Source organism: Meriones unguiculatus, chromosome 12, assembly GCF_030254825.1.
Source record: "Meriones unguiculatus strain TT.TT164.6M chromosome 12, Bangor_MerUng_6.1, whole genome shotgun sequence".
NCBI lineage: Eukaryota > Metazoa > Chordata > Mammalia > Rodentia > Muridae > Meriones > Meriones unguiculatus.
The window spans coordinates 91,300,502-91,322,732 of record NC_083360.1 but is presented as its reverse complement, the minus strand read 5'-3'; the positions used below and the strand labels follow the sequence as shown (position 1 = coordinate 91,322,732).

Here is a 22,231-nt window from a genome sequence, read left to right as displayed (position 1 = left end):
GAGTTTGTACTTTACGTTTGACATGAAGCTCTGCCTTATGGCACATTTTTTTTCTGATGCACATTTAACATGCTATATGTAATATTGTCTAAAGAGACAAACATGTGAGCAGCTGGTTTGTTCTACTTGTTATTTTGTTGTTGTTTTATCATCCAGGATTGAATCCAGGATGTACACCTGGTAGGAAAGTGCTCTGCACCGAGCTATATACTCAGCTGATTAACTTATTTTAATAGGGACAAACTGTCCTGTTATTGTGAAATAAATTTCCTACTCCTTGATAAACAGTGTATACTTGTTTGTTTTCCTAAGCAATATTTTATTTTTGCTTAAAATAATGAAATCTTTATGTTCCCATTTCCTCCTGATAGTTTTTTATTTTATTTCAAAGAAATGAGGCAGAGAATGTGAAGTCACCCAATGCTCCCTGGTCTCCCCATTCATGCACAGGAGCGTCTATCTGCAGACACATGCATATGCCATACATACATTCACATACCACACACACGCACACGCACATAGATACATACACACACAAATACACATAGATGCACACACACACACACACATAGATGTATACACACACACAAACACACATAGATGTATACACACACAAACACACATAGATACACACACACAAATATACATAGATACATACACACAGAGTGAGATAGACAAACGAGGAGGGAACTGAAAAATCATTTACTATAGAGAGTACAGTATATAAAAAGGCACATTGCAGAAAGTTTTGTTCTGTTTCATGGTCAAGGGTCAGGATAATTGAAAACAAAGGACATTGGAGATCAAGTGAAAAATCCCAGTGTCAGATGTGGGATGCACCCCTATTAGTTGTTTGAGGACGCTCCAAACCACAAAGACTATTGCCCTTGCTCTTAGATGTCCGTCAGAACTAGGAGGGTGAGAGTTCGGATTCAGGACATAAAGAAGTCAAGCTGGAATTGAGCTAGCTGTTTCCTCCCTTTGGCACAGCTTTCAAAATGCCTGATGGTGCTATGAAAGAAGCTCTGGAAGAAAAGTCATCGACAGTCTTACCTAGAAGTGCCCCTTGCAGGCCATGACACCAGCTCTCTGGACAAGATATGCCCATTACTGTAATAGTGCCATGACAGTCATGGAGGAAACAACTGCCTTCTGACTGGACTTGAGGCCCAGCCTAAAGGAGGCAATTCAGGCCCGACTATGCCTGACGTAGTCAAAAGTGCATGCCTAGTGAGGTCCTGGGTGGAATCTAGTATTGCTAGATTGCCAAATGGACATGGTGTCAACTTTTTCTAAATATCTATGTCTACACACATAAACAAGTACCACTGTCAACTTTAATCAGAGAAGTCTCCTTTTACTGTAAATGACCGTGAATACAGAGACTCATGGCTGCTCAAGATGCTGAGAACTAGTCGGTGTTGAGTGCTCAGTCCTAAAAGGGACATCTCCGCTAAGGCTAAGGAAAAAAAGGGGTAGAAATGATATCAGGGCTATAACAGGGAGGAGGGTTGTGATGGAGAGGAAGGATACTTTCTGGGCACGACATGGATGTTGCCATCATGAATCCGCGGCATCTATGGTTGCTTGCACTAGGCCAGTAGCAGGCTGAGCCTGTCAACATTCGGTCACGGACGGAGGGTTCATGTCCCCCCTAAGGAAGGCTGCTGTTGATGGCTGCTGAGAGACGGTCATTGTCTGTAGCGGTTTCGTCACTGGTTAGATCTCTGTGCTCCAGGAGAGAGCTATAAGTCCACACTCACATGGACTGCTTTGGTTAAGCCCTAGATAACAAAATAAAACCAAAACAAAGAGATTTATTGGGGGACTTCTTCATTTGGCCGTTACTCAGCCTTTCTTCAGTCCAAAGGCATGGGTGTAGGCTTCTGAGAACATGCCAGGAGTTCTGTTTTCACTGAAGGGGAATCAGATAAAATTTCTGGGAAATATCTTTTGGTGAAGTGGTTCTCAACCTGTGGGCCGTGACCCCTTTGGTAAACCTGTATCTCCAAAAGTATTTGCATTATGATTCATAAGAGCAGCAAAATTACAGGGTACCAACAAAAATAATTTTAAGGTGGGGGGATCACCATAACATGAGGAGCTTGCTAAAGGGTTGCAGCACTAAGAAGGTTGAGAAGCGCTGTCTTGGTGACTGAATTTTAAGAAGAGTCGTTGTGTTGGTGTGGCGGTCACTGGACGAGGGAGGTAGCAGCGAGTTCTCTAGCAGTACTTACAGGCTGCCCGACAAGCCCTGTACACATGCCAGAGTCAAATATGCTGCAAGAGGGACACACACAAACAGACATGGCAGGCAGAGGCGACTCTGGTTTGGGATGTCGGGTATCTAAGGCAGTAAAAGAAATGACCCTCCACCTTATTACCCAGGGAGTATGGTGTGTTTCATCCTGTTGAGGCCTTCGGTGTAAAGATGAGGCATGATCAGGGGGCTAGAGCCGGACGATGGGACACAGGAGCCACTGTGAGGTGGGTAGCCACCACACCTGGGCGGGTAGGATGGGGGGTCTGACCTGGACCAACACTACCGGCTGTGGCCTTCCATCTCTGCAGCCTCGGGAGTAAACTTCCCAGAGTCTGTAAGGATGCAAAGCCTGTTACTGCCTGGCAGCCACAGAGCTTGCAAGACTCAAAGGGAGGGCCCAAAGACCCCATCGCGCAAAAGGAGTGTCAAAAGGCTCAAGGCTGTGTTTTCAAACTGTGAGCGTAAGAAAGGGCAGCTAGGAGATAGTGACAGGCCTCAGGAAACAGGCCTTAGGTTCAGGAGGAAGGAGCCTGAGGTGAATTTGGACACTGAGATGCCCCACAATAAACTTTGCTACTGTTACGGGGGTAAAGGGTAGCTCTGTTCTTTGCTTTTCTTACCCGCGGTCCCATCTTAAGGAGCACAACAGTAAGCTACTTCAAGTGAGGAGTTTTGTTAAGACGTGTAAGGATTCCGCTACAGCACCAGACATTGCCCTGTTGAATGCACTTCATCAACTACTGTTTACAAAGCCTTTCCACGCACATTACCTCAGTTATTTCTTACCAGACACATCTGTAATAGTTGCTCAGATTACCGGCGCGTAACCAATGAAGGACCGTGACCCTGACAGGTCAGGTAACATTTTGAATGTAACCCAGCTGGAAACTGATGGTGGAGACTCAGAAGCTTGTTTCTCTACTTGCATCGACTCTTCCCAGAGCTGTTCAGCTGCTCCCCAGTAGGAGCATGCTTGAGACCCCTCCTGTGCTCACCCACACTGTGAGGTCAGTCTCCTGGGAACGCCACCGTATTGCTGGTGTGTATGTATTCTCCCAGGAGATGCCACTGGAGCTGTCCCCACCCTTGCCCACATGGGCATGTCTGAAATTTATTAGATGATGGGGACAACTGTGGCAGCAGGTGTGTGCCTGCAGGCGCCCGGCCTCCATGCTTGAAATACAGAGACTGAAGCTTTTGCTCTGGAATGGCCGGAGTGGGTATGACCTTTCCTCCACGGCTAAGAAGAATGCATGAGATAGACACATTGAAGTGTTCTCTTGAAACTGTGCAAGAGAGTATACCAGGCACAGCTGTTCCTGCCCAGCATGGCTTGTGGGACTGCTGAATAAGGCCAGCCCTGACTTTCCTGGGGCTAGCACAGCTCTCCTTGCTTCCTGGAGTTCCATCTTAGCCTGCCTCGTTTTCCTATTCCAGGTAGCAGGGGCTCAGAGTCAGACAGGGAAATAAATATTCAAACAGTGGCGTGCTACCTCGCATTTCCTCAACAACCTACAGCACCAACTCATCTGTGAGAATAGTTCTCTGCTGACCCGTCAGACCCTGCAAATGCCCAGAAAGGATGAGAATGTTTACTGCTCCCCGTTAAAGGTCACCCTCCAGGCGCTCAGGAATTTTCCTGAATCATGAAGGAAGAGCTCAAATTCCTGTCATAACACACTTCAGAAAGCAAGGGGCAGCCAGAAGTTCCCATTCATCTGAGGGATCTTTGAAAATCCTGCCTTGGGTGGAGTGACATTTGCTAACAATGACAACAGTGAGGCTGGCTGGCAGGCAGCCCTGGCAGCCGGAGACCCAAGCACACTGTCCCTTTGGGGTATCTGTCTCAAGACTTCCAGGAAGTTCCCGAGAACAGCAGGAACTCTGTCCAGGCTTGGGGGACCACCCCACCCCCAGGTTTCCTTTGAAACACCACCTCAACAGAACTTTGTGTGTTGGGGTGGGGGGGCCCAGTGGGGCCTCCTCACCTTGCCACAGCTTTTGTGGAATCTGTGGGCAGCGCCATTCCCAGACTGCAGTTCCCAACAGGCTTATTTGCCTCCTGTCCAGTATTTACCTGGATGATTAGGAGCTTTGTGTGATAAAACCAAATCCATTCTATTAACTATGCAGCAATAGGCAGGTCTTGTTTACTGGTTTTTACATATTTCCATCACTGAAATGACTAATATCCAAAATATAATTTAAAGAAAAATTTCAAAGCGTTTTTGTAATTCACAATGCATGATTTCCACACTCCCTCTTCCTCCTATGAAAATGTAGCTGATAATTCAGACACACAGTAGAGGGCTAAAGGAGTACAGAATTACTGTTCTGTGTTGTGAAGTCGCCGAGTGTGCTGGAAGCAGATCAAAGCACATCCCACTCGTCATTCTGCACGAGTCACCCTCCATGGCTCTTAGTAACCCAAGCATCTTCTTCTGATTGGTGTGATAAGAAACATCAGCATTGACACTGTTGTGCAAACCACCCAGGAACCTGTTAGAAAAACAGAAAAAAACAAAACAACAAAAATCAAAACAAAACACAAAAAAGCGCCCTTAGTGGTGTTTCTTTTTTTTCTAAACAGTGTCTCACCAGAACCAAGGAGTTATCACTGCTATTTAAACAACCATTTTAATTTGTCTATTACGTTTGCATAGAGGAGCTGGCGCCATGCCTCTGCAGGGAAAGTGCTTACCACGAAGCTGACACTTGACCTCAGCCTCTGGAATCACAGGTCCACTTCTGTTCTCTGGTCTCCATGCGTGTGCCATAGCAAGTTAGGGTCCACAGATACACACACTAATAATAATTTAAAATGTTTCCTATAGGAACCTGACTGCAAAGATAAATTAATTAAATTCCATGCCTTCTGATTTGCCAAACTGTTGTAGTAAAAAACAAAACAAAACAAAACTTGAGTGTGGGGCTATATATTATTGATGATTAGCTCTATGATTATCACCCATGATAATCATATTATCTAACTCACTATCACAAATAATAAGACACAGACACCTGTTAGATTTATAATTACCTTTTATACTTGGGCCAGGCAGATGTTTCACTTACACTGTCTCAGTATCCTCACCATCCATCTCCAGCCCCCATCCAGTACACCTTAATCCTCCTCAACTAGACTGCCTTTCATCCATGATCCCATGGTACTTGTATTTTTCATATGGGCTTTTTCACAGCATTATTGGAGTCCTTTCTCTCGGGCCATTTGTTGTTTTGTTTTGTTTTGCTTTGTTTTGTTTTGTTTTCTCCACACTAACCCATCTTGGCATCCTCCTTCCTCCTCTCTTCTCTGTCTGTTTCCAGTGATGATCCTCGAAAGCCCGAGAACCCTAGCCATGCCTACCCCATTCTGCCCTGCCCAGGTATAGGCTGTTTAATCAACCAGTCATGTCTCAGGCAGGTTTACACAAACAAGGATGGGTGTATCCATCAGGCAGTAACCAATCTTCATGGCCAGTAATTAGCATTAGACCAACCTCCAACACCAATTTTATCACATTTGAAAGCAACTGCCTTTTATTTTTTTAGTATTTATCAGTAATGATATCGGCAGAGCTACTTGTTCTTGCTTTGTGAACTAGAAACCAATGATCAAGTAGACAGGGTCTGCTCTATGGCTGCCTTGCTGGCTAAACTTTTTTTTTTTTTTTCATTTGGTTGTACTAGGTCTGAGCTGCCTTTCCTAGTGATTCTTAGGGGAAAAAAAAATTTCAATTTCCTGAGAAGGGGTTACAGTTATATGATCGATCAGGCAACTCATGTTTTACACACACACACACACACACACACACACACACACACACTTCCCAAAGGTGCTGCCTATGGTAGCTTTTGTAAACTGCAGCTGTGAATGCTTACTATGAAAGGGATATCATTTTTGTGTCTGAATGGGATGGCTGGAGTTTCTTATAAACAAGTGTACTCTATACCTCATGCCTAATGTCCCAATTTAAGTTTGAGATCTCCCTGGCTACCCCCATTTGTTAAAACTCTCATCCACTGCTCTATGGTTTATGACAGTAAGAGAAGCAGAGTAAGACGGCAGAGGAGGATAGGGAAGGGGCAAGGATTTCAGCCCTCTCCCCCAGTGGAATTATGTGTGAACCATGCTGACAACATGCATGGAGCACCCGTCATGGAAATGGCGGGTGCTTTGGTGTGCAGAGTTACACAGCTGACTGTAGACTCCAGTGCATCCCCAGGCCAAGCCAATACTATATGGCCCAATACTGTATGTTGCTGTATTATTTAATAGCATGGTCTAATAATGTTTCAGGCAAGAGGTGAGGGGCAGGGCCAGCTCACTTGCTCTCAGGACCCTACGGCCAGTTCTACCAACTGCTGCAGTTGGTGAGGGGCAAGGAAGGGAGGGCACCACCCTCACCGCGACACCACCCCATGCCAGATGAGTAGTGGGGCCAGCTCGCTCACACTCCCTCAAGTCTTTCCTTGAGGCCTGCTCACCGTGTCTGCTCAGGTGTGGTGCGAGCCTGTTTTCCTGAGTGCTGCAGCCTGGGTCAACACTCCTGACTGCCTCGGTGCCAAGCGGAAAGAGGACATCTCCCTGCCCAAGCCACCTCACAGCAGATGGTGGTGGGGCTGCCTTGCCCATGCTCTCATCCTGGGACCTGGCTCCTTGTACTCCCCCATCAGGGTCAGCTGTGCTGTGCTGACCAGGCAAGGTGCAGGGCCCATTCTCCCAAGTGCTGCAGTTGGTGAGGGACAGGGTTAACTCTTCCGAGCTCATAACTGAAGGTGGCAAGGGGCAAAGGGGGCATCACCTCTGTGCCTGTGCCACCTCATGGCAGATAAATGGTAGGGTTAGCTCTCCCACACTCAGACCCTCAGGGCTACCCACATCCCAGCGCCACTGTGCTGCCTGGGCAAGGTACAGGGCCCACTCTCCTAGGTGCTGCCAGCAGCTCTCCCAAGTGCCATAGCCGGTGAAAGGCGGGGACAGCTATCCACAGCTTCTGGGCATCCACATGCCCCCCCGCAGCTACCTTGACCAAGGAATCCCCATGGTCTTCAGTGGTAATATGAGCCACAGTCATCAACGCTGACCCCTGCTGTTGCACAGCCGCCGACCCAGACACGGCCCTCAGCAGCAGCTCAGGCCGGGGACCCCACCATGACCCCAGATGGCTGGGCTGGCCTCTCACGGCAGGCTGCTCCTCTCCACCCTCCAGGCTCCGGTTCCACCTCTCTTCATAATGCCCAAGCTGCTCCACTTCTTCTCTCCTTTCTGACCGCCACATACTCACATGTTGCGGTGGCTCCTGCTGCAGGCTGAGCACGTGGCTGGCAGGCCCCTGGGTGACGGCCTCCATCCAGGCAGTGTGTGGCAGCAAGCTGGTGCCTGTGGCCTGTCTGTACTGTGAGCTGGAGAGCGGGTCTGTGGGTGACATGGCAGTCCGCAGGTCTCCGTCTGTCCTCCTCCTCCTACACTGCCCTGCTTGGATTTGATTGGATTGGACTTTTATGAGTCCTAAGCATGAGACAGCTTTAGCCACCAAGCCAGGCATCAAGCTGGGATGAGCAAGGCATGCCATCTGCTCTGCCCCTGACTGACATATGAAGAACATCACCAACAAGGTGTCTCTGTGCCCATGGCCAGGGGTGACAGTCTCTTAAAAATACCTTTGCACCATTTTCAGTTCCTACTGCATCAAAACACATAAGCTGCTGTTGTTTCTACTAAGAAGCAGAAGTAAAAGCAAACATATCCTCAAATTAAGGTGGTTTAACAAAGGATTAGGTGTGGAATAATTACTTTATTACTACAATTAATATTCTACACTGTGTCCAGTCACAACTTTCCTGTTTTGAGGATTGTGAAGAGAAGCCGGGATCTCTGGGGCTCATTTTAGAATGCTTCTAGTGCAGAGTTGGTGTGTAACGTTAATTACTGGGAAAGTACAGTTGTTGTGCTCTGCATCTGATGGAATCACCTGAGTCAAAAATGCTGTAAAAACGCAACCTGTTCTGAACACGTATAGACTATTTTCTTGTTACCTCCTAAACAACATGCATGACAACTGTTTACAAAGCCCTTGCTTTGTGTTAGGTGTTATCAGTATCTTAAAGATGACCTAAACACAAATATGTGTTAGTGCTTGTAGCAATCTTAGAGTTGAAAACATTCATTATAGAATTGTTTTTAATATTAGTTACAGTTTATTAACTTTGTATTCTAGCTGTATCCCACTCCCTCATTCCCTCCCAATCCCACCCTCCCTCCCTCATCTCCTCCCTGCCCCTTTCCAAGTCCACTGATAGAGGAGGACCTCCTCCCCTTCCATCTGACCCTAGCTTATCAGGTCTCTTCAGGACTGGCTGCAATGTCCTCCTCTGTGGCCTAGCAGGGCTGCTCCTCTCTCAGGTGGGGTGGGGAGGTCAAAGAGTCAGCCATTGAGTTCATGCCAGAAATAGTACCTGTTCCCCTTAGTAGGGTACCCATTTGGATACAGAGCTATCATGGACTACATCTGAGCAGGGGTTCTAGGTTATATCTATACATGGTCCTTGGTTGGAGAAACAGTCTCATAAAAGACCCCTGTGCCCAGATATATTTGGTCCTTGTGGAGCTCCTGTCCTCTCCAGGTCATACTAACTCTTTCTTTCATATGATTCCCTGCACTCTGCCGAAGTTTGGTTATAAGTCTCAGTATCTGCTTTGATATACTGCTAGGTAGAGTCTTTCAGAGGCCCTCAGTGGTAAGCTCCTGTCCTGTTACTTGTTTTCTCCTACAACCAATGTCCATCCCATTTATCTTTCTAAGTGAGGGTTGATCATCTTACCCAGGGTCCTCTTTCTTGTTTATCTTCTTTAGGTATACAGATTTCAGTATATTTATCCTATCTGTAGGTTTAATACCCTCTTATAAATGAGTATATACTGTGTGTGTCTTTCTCCTTCTGGGATACCTCACTCAGGATGATCTTTTCTAAATCCCACCATTTGCCCGCAAAATTCATGATTTCCTTGTTTTTAATTGCCGAGTAGTATTCCATTGTGTAAAAGTACCACAATTTCTGTATCCATTCCTCCATTGATGGACATCTGGGTTGTTTCCAGATTCTGGCAGTTATGAATAAAGCTTTTATGAAAGTGTTTGAGCAAATATCCTTATTGTGTACTTGAGCATCTTTTGGAAATACGCCTAGGAGTACTATAGCTGGATCTTGTTCCTAATTGTCTGAGAAAGTGCCAGATTGGTTTCCAAAGTGGCTGTACAAGTTTACATTCCCACCAGCAATGGAGGAGGGTTCCCCTTTCTCCACAACCTCTCCAGCATGTGTTGTCACTTGAGTTTTTTATTTTAGCCATTCTGATAGGTGTAAGGTGAAATCTCAGGGTCGTTTTGATTTGCATCTCTCTGATGGCTAAGGACATTGAATATCTCTTTAAGTGTTTCTCTGTCATTCTACATTCCTCTACAGAGAATTCTGTTTGGCTCCGTACCCCATTTTTTAATTGGATTACTTGGTTTGTTGCTGTTTAACTTCTTTAGTTCTTTATATATTCTGGATATCAGCCCTCTGTTAGACATAGGGTTAGTGAAGATCCTTTCCCAGTCTGTAGGCTGTCATTTTGTTCTGACAACGGTGTCTTTTGCTTTACTCATTATAGAATTTTAAAATGTTAAGTTATAAGAAACATCATGGGTTTGATTTTGGTTTGTGGTAATTAAAAAAAAAAAACAATTCTGATAAAGTTTATCAATCCTTGAAAGTACCTGGTGAAGAAATTAAATAAAAAAATGAAAATCCTCTTGTGAAATGTCAACATACCATTTGTACTAAGAAGCAATTATGACTTCAATAGACTGAAGGATTCACTTTTGGATTAATGTACCTTATATAGTTTAAACACATAATTGAACTATCAAGGGTACATCACTGTTTTTGTAATTATTTATTCCAAACAATGGATATTGAAAATTCAATTACCACTTTTGTAAGGAAGCGTAAATTTTTCTTTTTTAGTGCAAAAAGATACCCTCATATTTGAAAAAATTAAGAACCAATCTACCCATGGTAGTAATAGCTCATTGTTGGGCTATTTGCCCTAAACTCCTTTTAGTAAAACATACCCTCTGGGTAAAAGACCTTTCAAGAAGCCTCAGCAATGTTTACCAGCCAACCATAGGGTCCATTGCAGAGAATATGTTATTTACTGATGGACAATGTGCGAAGTTTGCAAATACTTTACTTAAAAGAGATTTAGAGATTGATTCAAGATGGCGGACTGACTGCGCACATCTGGCACTTGTCGCCCCGGAGCTCATGAATGCACATACAGATAAATGTAAACAATAAATCCATCTTAAGAGAATAAAAAAATGGAATGACATAGTAAGAAAAATACATTTCTAACCAGTTTTGAAAGATATTGCCAAAGAATAAATGCTGGGGTGAATAAAACTGCAGGAAACAGAAGCCTAATATGTGGGGAGGAGATGAATGGTGGGAGATCTAATCAATGGTTCTCAACCTTCTTACACTGCAGCCCTTTAATCCAGTTCCTCATGTTGTGGTGACCCCCAATCACAAAATTTTTATTGCTACTTCATAACTGTAATTTGCTACTGTTATGAACTATAGAGTAAATATATATTTTCCCATGGTGCCCGGCAACCCTTGCTCAGAGTTGTTCAGCCCCCGAAGGGGTTGCGGCCCACACACTGAGCGCCACTGATCTGATGGACTATCAGCATAAGATGGTCATGATGAGTATGTGTTAATTTGGGGCATGTCTCGGTTTGAAAAATTAGGAAATTGCACCCAGAAGAGCAAATCTGTCATCTTTCCTCACTCTCAGACTTGGGTTGAACAGTAGGAAGTGATGGCAGAAACTGAGTCACGCTGTAGGATTGGAGAGGCAGAGCAAGGCCTAAGAAGCTCGTGTTTCCTGCTGGAGTCAGATCCCCCGGTAGTCAAACCATCCTCCGATTACGCTTGTGTACTCCCTCCTGTGCCCAAGCTAGGCAGCAGTAAGCTAAAAACGATTATACTGGTGGGCTAGAGATCACATAATTAAAGAAGAACGTGAAACCAAGACTGTGAGACATCTCAGTCAACAAAGAAAAAAGTCAGTTCATTGAAGGGAGCAAATAGAAGACACAAAGCCCAGCCACCGTACTCTGGGTGCTGTCATATCTGTAATAGAGTCACATGTACTAATGAAGCATGTCTATGAACTGTGATATAGGTTTAGTGAGCACTATTTTGTGTTTTTGGACAGCTTGGCATCAGAAAGAGTATGGGTGAAAATCAAGTGAGAAGAAAGTTACTGTAAAGGAACTAATGCATTACTAAGTGCCACACGAAAGGGAATGGAGGAGGAGTTAGGGCACATAGACGACAGACTCAGATGTTGCTGCTTCAAAAGAGAAGAGAGGAAGCAGAAGGGACAGAAGCAACAAAAAACATAGCGAAATTTCCTAACACATGCACACACACATACCATAGACATGTGCACACATATATACACACATGCACACATATGCACATGTACATACATGCACACACGTGCACCTACATGCACCCATACATGCAAACACATACACCTATGCAAACCCACACATGCACACACACACGCACACACACATACCCATCTTCAAGGTGTTCTAATTCCACTACCTTCAGTCTTGAAGCCTTTCATCGTTTTTGTAGAAGAGTTGTGCTTGGTGTGCTCTTCTTCCTTCTATGCTTTGTAATTTTATTTGAGAGAGTCGTTCTCCAGACAGGTCTCCCTACGGACCTTAGGCTTCCCTCAAGTTTGTAATCCTCCTACCTCAGTTTCCCTAATGCTAGGACTAGAGGCTTGAGACACCATTCCTGGCTCCGGTGTGTCAGTTCTCTTTGTGATTTAATCTTTCTTTCCTCCTGTGGATCGTGGCGCTATCTCGGGGTGGGGGTTGCACGGGCTTTCGTTGGGCATCTCAGAAGCATCAGAAGTGTTAGCTTTGTGAACTGTGAGAAACCCTACCATAAACCCATGTTACGCACTGCCATGGGGCACACATTCAGGCTCTACTTCTTCACGGGAGCCCTCACTATCTGTAGTTGAGACAGTCGTAAACTTTGTTGCTGTCTTCTTCACCGCGAATGGAATGGCGTCTGCCTTGTATTGGCAGCAAGTCATTTGAAAGCCTGGCTTCAAGGCTGCAATTCTACTGCTTTGGAGACCATAAGGTTGCATGTCTGCTCCAACGTGGATTCAAAATCAAGTCTTCAGGTCCCTTTTCAAACCTGATTACCACCTTTCCTTTTTTCCCCTTTATCAGAGTTTCTCCTAGCCTGCCTCGACACAGCGTTTGTTGAGATGCCTCACATTCTTGATTGCATGCTCTTCTTTGATTACGAGACTGCCAGACCGTCCTCAGTATAATCTGTTTCAGCACTACACTGAACTTTGAAGGAACGAGTAAGCAGGTAAGATCTGAGGATGATTTGGCTAGCGGGCACTGTAAACGCAGTCAGCTTTCACCTGACTGTAGAGCTGTTAAATGACAAGGTAATGTGAGTGTTTCAACAGTATTGCCAAGTTCCACACTCGTGCAGAAACACACATTTCCTATTTTGGAACACGGGAGTTCTCTCTTTTATTATTGTCTATATTTGATTGTTTATTTTACACCGAATTTTGGCAGCAATACAATTCACCATCAATATTAATCCACTATGACACAGAGGTCAGAAAACACCAACACGCAAATATGGCACTTACTATCTGTAGTTTATTAAAACCCCCTAGTGGGACGGGATGGAGGAATAAAGATTTAACGTTAGTCCGTGGCACAGGAAAAGTTCACCTGCTTCTGCTTGTGTACACTCCAACATGCTTCAACCCGACTATGCATGCATACAAAACAGCCTGTGTATATCACGACCCATTAAACAACAAATCAGAAGAGTTGTAGAAGCAATCTTTATCAAATCATCTGAAAGCAAACCAAGCTAATGTGGTGAATGATGACGCTAAAATAATGTTTAGGAGATCTTTGGTCTCCTAAGTACTCATGAGTTTTTGATTTGTATGTGTGTGCTTTTGATTTTCACATCCTCAATTGTGTAGAGAGGAGTCTAAGTGTTAGAATAAGAAAGATGACTTAAAATTTATAGCAAATTTTCCTTCAATTGAAATTTTAAGTAATAATAACAACGAGATCACAATGATCATTGACTGATCAATGCGTACGATCTCACACTTAATAATTTTATGACATCCAGACAGGCTACGTAACCTATCCAAGATCACACAACTTTGATGAAGTGTAGTCAACATTCCTACCAGTTTGTCTGATTCCAGGGCTGTAGCTGATTGTGTAAACTGGGCCTCTCCTTTAAGAGCTTTTTTCTGTAAATTGTTTTGTTTATAAATAAAGTGTTTCATAATCTGTCACTCACTGGGCTTAAAATTTGGGTGTTATTGTTTAATCTGTTCCACCATTTCCTCTGTTTATGTAAATTCTGTCTTCTGAGGTCACTGATAACAGGAACAGCAACAACAGCCACCACGCTGACGCCGCCAGTGCCAAGTGTCCACAAGGCACTGAGGAAATCTGCCTGCATCCCAGGGATTACACTCTTAACTGCACACCGGAAGTTATCCTGACTTTTTTATTAGCGGGTTTAAAGGCGCATGCCTGGTGAGAAGAGCTTGCCCTACAGTTGAGAGAAACATGCAGTCCTCACCCATCCCCAGGCTTCTGGGCGTGCTGGGCCGGGCTGCCGTCTGGTTCTGATAAACTGTTCAGAGTCCCCAGCAGTTCTTGGGAATTCTGTTGGTACGGGACCAGTGAAGTCACTTTATCTCCTGATGAATTTCCTTTGTCTGTATTTTTTGGTTGTTCTGATGAACCTGACCCTGAAGTGTTCAATAATTCCTCTGGTTCCTTAGAAGCTACTGGCAAAGTTACTGGCTTTATCTGTCTCTGCATGAAGGTTCCATGTCTCTGGAAAGGAAAACAAAGATGACATTAACCAGGGAAGCAAGAACTGTAGCTGGTATGTGGGTTAGCTCAAGTCCTGGTGATGAAGGAACTTGTTTCTCTGCTCTTCACTGACTGACCCTTCAGCCCAACACTACAGACAGTGCCTTGTAAACGGAGAAAGGATCGAGAGCAGAGAAATGAAAAGCCAGCAGTCAAAGAAGAAGCTGTGCTTTCCTATCGCTGGAGTGGACACAACTATTTGTATAAAATTTTATTTTTTCCTTCGTAGGTTGCTATGACTGCAAATGAAGCTACAATTCATAGAATTGCTGATTGTGTCCAAATGTCAAAAAGGATTACTCACAGTGAACTATGAAAACAAACATCTGTATAATAGAAAACACTTCAGCAACCACTATTCAATTCTGTTCAGCTTCTAAGCCTTACATGCATCCTCCTGGCACACGTACACTAAGACCAGCTAGAAGTTTATCAATATTACTTTAATAAGTGCTTTCAGAAAATAAACCCAAATCCCCGTGGTTCAGAATCATGACATCACTCGTTGGTTTTAAAATGGCACATGGCCGAGTCTATTCTAGAAATGACTATATTTGCTTAGATAAGCTTTCAGGAAGACAAGCATGACTTAAAAGGCTTAAATGTTCTTGCATAAATTTATTCAGCCCTACCGTATTAAATAATTAGTTCTTAACGCGGCCTCACCTTTCCCCGAATGGGCTCACAGGGAGTTTTCCTGGCATCATATTGATGTACAAAGGAGATATATTCTACAAAATTGTCTTCATGTTCTCCTGATGCATCCAGATAAGTAAGCGGAACTAGGAGAAACAAGAGCTATTTCAGTGAAATCAGTACAATAATTAGATATATGAAAATATAAATATTGTGGTATTTATGCTTTATGAAACCGTCAATAAAATACCAGCATGGTGGTAAAACTCAGAGCAGACTCAGGGTTTTACTATGTAGTTTTGGCTGTCCTGTAAGTCACTGTGTCGACTGAACTTGAACTCACAGAGACCTGCTTGCCTCTGCCTCCTAAGCGCTATGAGTAAAGGCGTCACCACCATGCCTGGCTGAGAAACAACGTTTTTTAAATTAAAGATTTATTAATTTATTATGTATATACATTGTTTTGTTTGCATGTGTGCCTGCAAGCCAGAAGAGGATACCAGATTTCACTATAGATGGTTGTGAGCCACCATATGGTTGCTGGGGATTGAACTCAGGATCTCTGGAAGAGCAGACAGTGCTCTTAACCTCTAAGTCATCTCTCCAGCCCGAGAAACAACCTTTAAAACCTGATTTTGATCTTTTCTCCTGGAAGATGACTGTGATGCGGGACCACAGGGACTGGCATTGACCAGCTGCTGACACCTGTCAACAGAGTGACAACAGGGTGGAAATACCTTCCGAGGGCAGGGGAGGTAGCTCAAGATAAAGGCTCTTACTGACAAGCATGATGACCTTAGTCTGATCTACACTGTAAAGGGAAAGAACAGACTCCTGTAGTTGTCCTCTGACTTCCATGTATGTGCTATGGCAAGCCCCATATAGACAGACAGATGACAGAGAGAGAGAAAGATAGAGGTAAATATAACTAAAATGTTTAAGTATGTCTAGAACAAATTGTCGACAGAAACGGTACCTACTACTCTCCTCGGCTTCTTCTTCTAGGGCCCACTCCAGCAAATGTTAGTGTTGCATTTAAAACACTAAGAGATTGCCTTCTCCTGGTGACACCTCTTATCATTTTAAGAATGGTGGAGGTAAACCCCTCACGGGACTGGCCTGGTAGAGTGACAGCAACTTCTGGTGACCACAAGTGGCTTTGCAAGCTGGGGACTTCAATTGCTGGAGTGCTTATTTGGTAAGCATAAAACCTGGGTTTGATACTCAGTGTCACCCAAATGCAGGTGTGGCCTTCTTGAAGGCCTGTCACTGGGGGTTGAGTAGGTGAGGGCCCATGCCAGGCCCAGTCTTTCTTTCTGCCTCCCGCCTCTGGATCAGAATGTAAGCTCTCAACTACTGCTCCATGCCTGCCTGCCTGCTGCCTGCTGCCGCCACTCTCCCTGCCATGATGCCCATGTACCAACTCTCTGAAACTGTAAGCAAGATTTCAAGTAAGTGTTTTCTTTTATGAGCTGCCTTGGTCATGGTGTTTCTTCACAGCAATAGAACAGTGACTAAGACAGCAGGAATGCAGGAAGAGGGGCTGGGAGGCCCAGAAGAGCAAGATTTAAGGAGATGCATGAGGGACACAAGGGAAAAGCCTCTTGAAGTTTCACCGTCTGCTTGTTTCTCTCCTACTTCACCTTTACCCTGTCCTGTGAGGCACAGAGGGAAAGCCAGCATCTCTTCAGAGAAATCTGAGACTTCCTAAGACAAAAAAAAACCAAATGACTCAAGCTTTCCAAGAGACATACTGTCCTCAAAGGTAACAGAGTAACATCAAACATTTCAGAAGCAACACTGGACTCAAGAAGACCGAATACTATTTGAAAACAGGGGAATTAAAGATTGGAGTTTCATAGTTGTTCAAACTTTCAATAAATTATGAATTAAAATTTAAAAAAATTCTTTGAGGGCCAGGAAAATCTGAAAATATTTTCCCATAAAACAGACCAATTTTTCAAAGGAGCATTCAAATAAAACTAGAAATAAATAAAGGAGAATGCCTAAGATTATATTTTTTCTAAAAAAGACAAAGTCTTAAGGATGGAAAATTAAGTATTATTTCTGTAAAAAGCTAGAACACAAAATCAATAAAAATGTGCATGCCTTGTGATTAACTGTGACCAATGCAATGTGGCAGAAGGGACACAGTGCAGACTCCCAGCATAAACCTCAAGGAAGCTTTGCAGCTTCTGCCCTTTGCATTCTGGGAAACTTGAGTTGCCAAGTAGGAAGTTCAGCCACCTTGCTAGACAAACAACATGAAGAGACCACAGGAGGAAAGGATCAAGTGTCCAATGGGGCCAGCAGAGTGTGATCCTCAGGTCTGCGTTGTCAACTGCTACCACACAACCCAGGTCCAGACTGCAAATAAGATAGGTTTCTCTTAAGCAACTAAATTTAAGGTAGCATGTTTTGAAGATACTGAAATAGAAACACATCAGAAGAAAGTAAATTGAATTAATTAGAATAAATCACGCTGTGTCCTACTTTGCTTTCTATTGCTATGATAAAGACCGTTACCAAAAGTAACTTGGGAAAAAAGGGTTTATTTGGCCAGAAGTCCTGGTCACAGTCCATTGCGAAGGGACAACCCAGCACCAGCTGCCCAGGGCTGGCAGTGCACACAGCGGGCTGTGTTGGGCCCACACAAACCAATAATCGATGGAGAAAAATGCCCACAAGTTTGCCTACAAACCAATCATTTTTCTCTGTTGATGTTCCCTTGTCTCCAACAACCCTCACCTGTGTCAGGCTGACAAAAAACTAACCCAGAACACCTTGAAAACAGTGATCTAGAACCTTCCACACCTACAAAATAATGGCTTTAAAAACAATCCATTTCTTCACCGGCGCCAATAAAGGAAGAGGAATGTCTTCTTATCTATTATAGAGGGACATCGTCTACCCAAACATTATACTTATTACAGTTACACATAACTGTCAGGCTCAACTATGTGAAGATATAAGACTTTCTAAAAAGTCATACAGGGGACAATACTTAAGTGTGAAAAGATAAAAAAAGAGATTTAGGTTCTTGGTGGTTATGCTACATAAGAATTTAAATTGAGGTCTGGAAAGAGGATTTAGAGGTTAAGAACATTTACTGCTCTTGCGGAGGACCTGAGTTCAGTTCCCAGCATCCACGTGATGACTTACAACTGTGTCTAACTCTAGCTTAGTGGATATGTAAAGTCACAATGGTGCACATAAACTCACATAAGCAAACACACATCACTTAAATAAAACACACCTTTAAAAAAAGAATTTGAGAGGGCTGGAGAGATGGCTCAGGGGTTAAGAGCGCTTGCTTCTCTTCCAGAGGACCTGGGTTTGGCCATAACGTCAACTCCAAGGTATCTGAGGACTCTGGAGTCTATGGGGACCTGCACTCACACACCGGCCCTCGGGCAATCACACCTACATATAACTGAAAATAATAAGAAGAAATCTAATTAAATTGGATTCAACGAATTGCTTGAGTGAAGTCTTATTCAATAAGAACTACAAAAACAAGTTAAAGTCTATGAAGAATGTTTGAAATCCACTCTTAGAAATTTAATTAAAATAAGAGTTTTCTAAACATGTCAGTATCTGGCCATTGATACTTTCACTAACAAAGCCAGGATTTGTTAAAATATGTAATTTGCTTCTTACATTGGTATAAATTTAGCAGTTTTAGTTTGAGAACATTTTTAACTTTTTATGGCTATTCAGAAAAAAATCAATAAAGAATTTCCTCTTGGAAAATTCTCAGTAGAATTCATTTGAGTAAAAACTGTAGCTCTCTTTTGATTTTAATTTTTTTGTGTGTATTGTGTGTATTGTATGTTTGTATATGTGTTTGTATGTCAGTGTTTGTGTTTGTATTGTATGTCAGTGTGTGTGTTTGTATGTGTGTGTTTATATGTATACTGTGTCTGTATATATGTGTGTATATTTATGTGAGGATGTGTGTTTGTGTATATGTATGTGTTTGTGAGTACGTGTGTAGGGGATGGGGAACATATGTGGAGGTGCCTACGGAGGCTAGAGAAGGGATCCAGATTCCGTGGGACCTGAAGTTACAGGTGGCTGAGAATGCAGGATACGAATGCCAAAAGCTGAAGTCAGGTTCTCTGCAAAGGCAGAAAGTGTTCTTAACTGCTGAGCCATCTCTCCAGTTCCATGTCGTGCTTTGAATTAAATCACCACCAACAGGCTCGTTTAGGCTTGCGATCAGTTGGTGGAACTGTCTGGGGAGCATTAGTGGGTGTGGCTTTGTTGGAAGAGGTGTGTCCCCAGGGGTTGGCTTTTTTCCGAGGCATTGCCAGTCAGCCTCTCTCAGCCCTGTGGCAGTTTTCCCAACATGCAAGCTCAGCTGCTGCTCCAGCACCAGGCCTGCTGCTTGTTGCCATGCTCCCACAATGGTGGTCATGGACTCACCCTCTGAGAATGTAAGACAAGTTCTTTCTTCGCTAAGTTGCCTTGGTTATGATTTCTTTTCACAATAATAGAAAAGTAACTAATTTAAAAATAAATAAACGAAGCAAGAAAGGATACACCTCGGTACAAAAGAAACAACAAGCTAAAATCCATCTTAGAAAAGTAATTTTTACCACTGGATCTGAATCTGTAATTCAAAAGAACATTAAAATACAAAAAGTCGTAGGTTAGGGGGCTGGAGAGATGGCTCAGTGGTTAAGAGCACTGTCTGCTCTTCCAAAGGTCATGAGTTCAATTCCCACAACCACATGGTGGCTCACAACCATCTATAATGTGAACTGATTCCCTCTTCCGGCAGGTGTAAATGCAGATAGAACACTCATATACATAAAATAAATAAATCTTAAAAAAAAAAAGTCGTAGGTTAGCAGTGAAGGTTTTCTTTCAACCTAAAGTGCCACCCTTCACCAATTAGATTAACTTTTCCAAATTACAAAGTTTATGATATAAATCCAAGTATGACTGTCTCTTCCTATGGTGTATGAGACGTGAAGGGCGCTTTCATTGTTAGCACAAGGTAACATTGCCAAATGCCAAAGGTGAGACACAGTGAAGGGCACTAATAGAACAGAATGATGTGAGGGGCTTTTCACTGGCCTTAGTACGCGCTGGTATAGTTTGTACGCTGTGAAAGTCTGGTACACAGCTGAATTTTCACAGTCTCAAATGTTACAGTAAAATATTTTTAAAAATAATTTTAACCTAATATCAAAACACCGCCTACATAGAAATTATTTCAGGTCAATGTTGGGGCTCTTTCCTTGTTTGTTACATCATGACTTTGAATTAAATTTATTGAGTAATGGGTAGTATTAGAACAAGGAGATATAATCAGTAGTTTAACATTTGAGACTGCGTATTAGTTTGGTTATTCAAGCTCTTTTTTGGGTTTAGTCATTATACTAAGACCCTAGGTTATAATAACGAACTGAGTAATGGGGAATACTGAGAGAAGAGGGAGAGGGAGGGAGAGACAGAAAAAGACACACACACACACACACACACACACACACTGACAGACAGACACAGAGACAGCAAGAGAATATGACAGGTTTTAAAAACCAAATTCTAACTCAGAACCTAACAGAACAATGCGATGGTTAATAATTCAAATGACCCACTATTTGTTTTTACTATATATAAGCACTGTGGTAGAACTTTAAATGTTTTATTAAGTTCTAGTGATAATCTTACAGCATTATCTAATTACAAGGTTTTTGTTCATTTATGAACCAAAGAACTTCATATCCTTCTTAGTAAGTTCAATGCCTAATACCCCTGGAGAAAGTGTTCACACAAAGCCACCAGTTAGAAGTTCCTTCCCCTGAGAATCTACAGACAGGAGCTCATTGTGCATTGGGCTCGACAAGCACCGGAGCTGCTTGAGGTCACAGGGATTATTTTAAATGCTGACTTTTCATGTTTTTGTTTTCGTTTTTTTAACGAAAGTCTGAGGATCTTCTTTTCCTAACTTGTTTTGCTATCTCATGATGTGCAGGCACGTGTCTTTTCCTTCAAATCTGGACACTCTCTGTGAGCCCTTTCAATGCCTTTTTAGGGAGATTTTTTTCACCATTTCACAGGCCGAGCAGAGGGTTAGTTGTGAGCACAGACACTGGAGCCGTTAGGTTAGAATGCCGATCATCTGCTGTGTGGCCTGCAGCAAGTTCTTTAACGTCTGTGCTAGCTGAAGACACCATCCTAAAACACGCTGCTCTAATATATTGATTTTTGTTAATAGAGCCTGAAATACTTCAGATGATGTGGAAATCAGTACGGAGTGGTCAGGAAAATTAAAAATGGAACCGTCGTATGACTCAGCTGTGCCACACGTGAACATTTACCTGAAGATCTCTATGTCAGCACACCACAGAAACACTTGCATGGCCATGTTTATTGGTGCATTTTCACACTATCAGGAGATAATAGAACCTATCTACAGATGAATGCATGATGAAGGTGTGGTTCACATACGCAAAGGAATATTACACAGCCATAAAAAACGAAATCATGACATTTGCAGGAAAATGGCTGGTATAGAAATCATTATGCGAAATGAGACAAACTTAGGAAGACAAATACTAGATGCTGTTTTTCATACGAGCAGCCCAAATTTTATGAGCATAATTGAGTGAGTATGTGTGCATATGTAGATCAGACAATTAGAAAAGGGATCATGAAAGAAGAGATCTTAAGGGAGGAAGTGGAGAAAGTAATGCAATGGTTGACAGCAGAAGGTGGGGACTATGTGAGAGAAAGGGAACTTGGCCAGAGGGAGTGCAGGGTGAAGGAGGGAAGGAAAAGGGACTAATTAAAACAAAACGACACAACAAAACCCTCCACGTGATATGAATGGATGTAAGAGAAAACACTCTGAGCTTCCCTACACAGATTATGAAATATTTTCGTATCTAAAGTGATTTACCGGACAATGTCATTATAGTAAACTGAGTCACATTTCATTAAATCCACAGTGCTAAGAAGAGTCAACAAAAGACCCCTTTAATAAATCATTAATGCTCTGACCTCTGCAGTTTGGTCAGTCTAGCTGAAGATACATAGGTCAGCTAGACTTGAAGGTCATGGTACTGGAAAACAGAAAACGATTGTACGCAGAATGAGATAAAACTCCAGTGTAAAAGAGGCCCTGCCTCTAGCAGGTAGAAAGCCTGACTCTCTGTCACTCCAGGAGCTGAGGCTGGAGGTATCTGCACAGGGCGGTCCCCCTAACCTACCCCTCTCTACCAGCTGCTAGCTTCTCCACCCACCTAACTGACCTGGGCCAAGACCCCTGGCTTTTCAAATCATCGCAATTTAC

At 43.2% G+C, this 22,231-nt stretch overlaps 1 protein-coding gene, 1 long non-coding RNA gene and 1 other non-coding gene across 4 annotated transcripts in view; all 3 read right to left on the bottom strand.

The window, feature by feature from the left end:
• Positions 1 to 689: 689 nt before the first annotated feature.
• Positions 690 to 7,728, bottom strand: LOC132646763 (uncharacterized). 2 transcript variants are annotated; one of them, XR_009585006.1, is made up of 3 exons: positions 7,552 to 7,728; positions 4,341 to 4,762; positions 690 to 1,784 (listed from the first exon to the last, which is right to left on the bottom strand). It is a non-coding gene; the product is annotated as an uncharacterized LOC132646763 (long non-coding RNA). The 2 variants fall into 2 exon arrangements; XR_009585007.1 differs by having other exon boundaries at positions 4,594 to 4,762.
• A 38-nt stretch (positions 7,729 to 7,766) lies between these two features.
• On the bottom strand, positions 7,767 to 7,909 carry LOC132646888 (small nucleolar RNA SNORA48). Its single transcript, XR_009585228.1, has one exon. It is a non-coding gene; the product is annotated as a small nucleolar RNA SNORA48 (small nucleolar RNA).
• Positions 7,910 to 12,888: 4,979 nt separating this feature from the next.
• The window catches only part of C12H2orf73 (chromosome 12 C2orf73 homolog), a 35,972-nt gene continuing 26,629 nt past the window's right edge, over positions 12,889 to 22,231 (bottom strand). The window contains 3 exon segments of the mRNA XM_021646923.2: positions 12,889 to 14,028; positions 14,030 to 14,250; positions 14,956 to 15,071. Coding sequence (XP_021502598.1) covers positions 13,902 to 14,028; positions 14,030 to 14,250; positions 14,956 to 15,071 — 464 coding nt within the window. The 3' untranslated portion in view covers positions 12,889 to 13,901.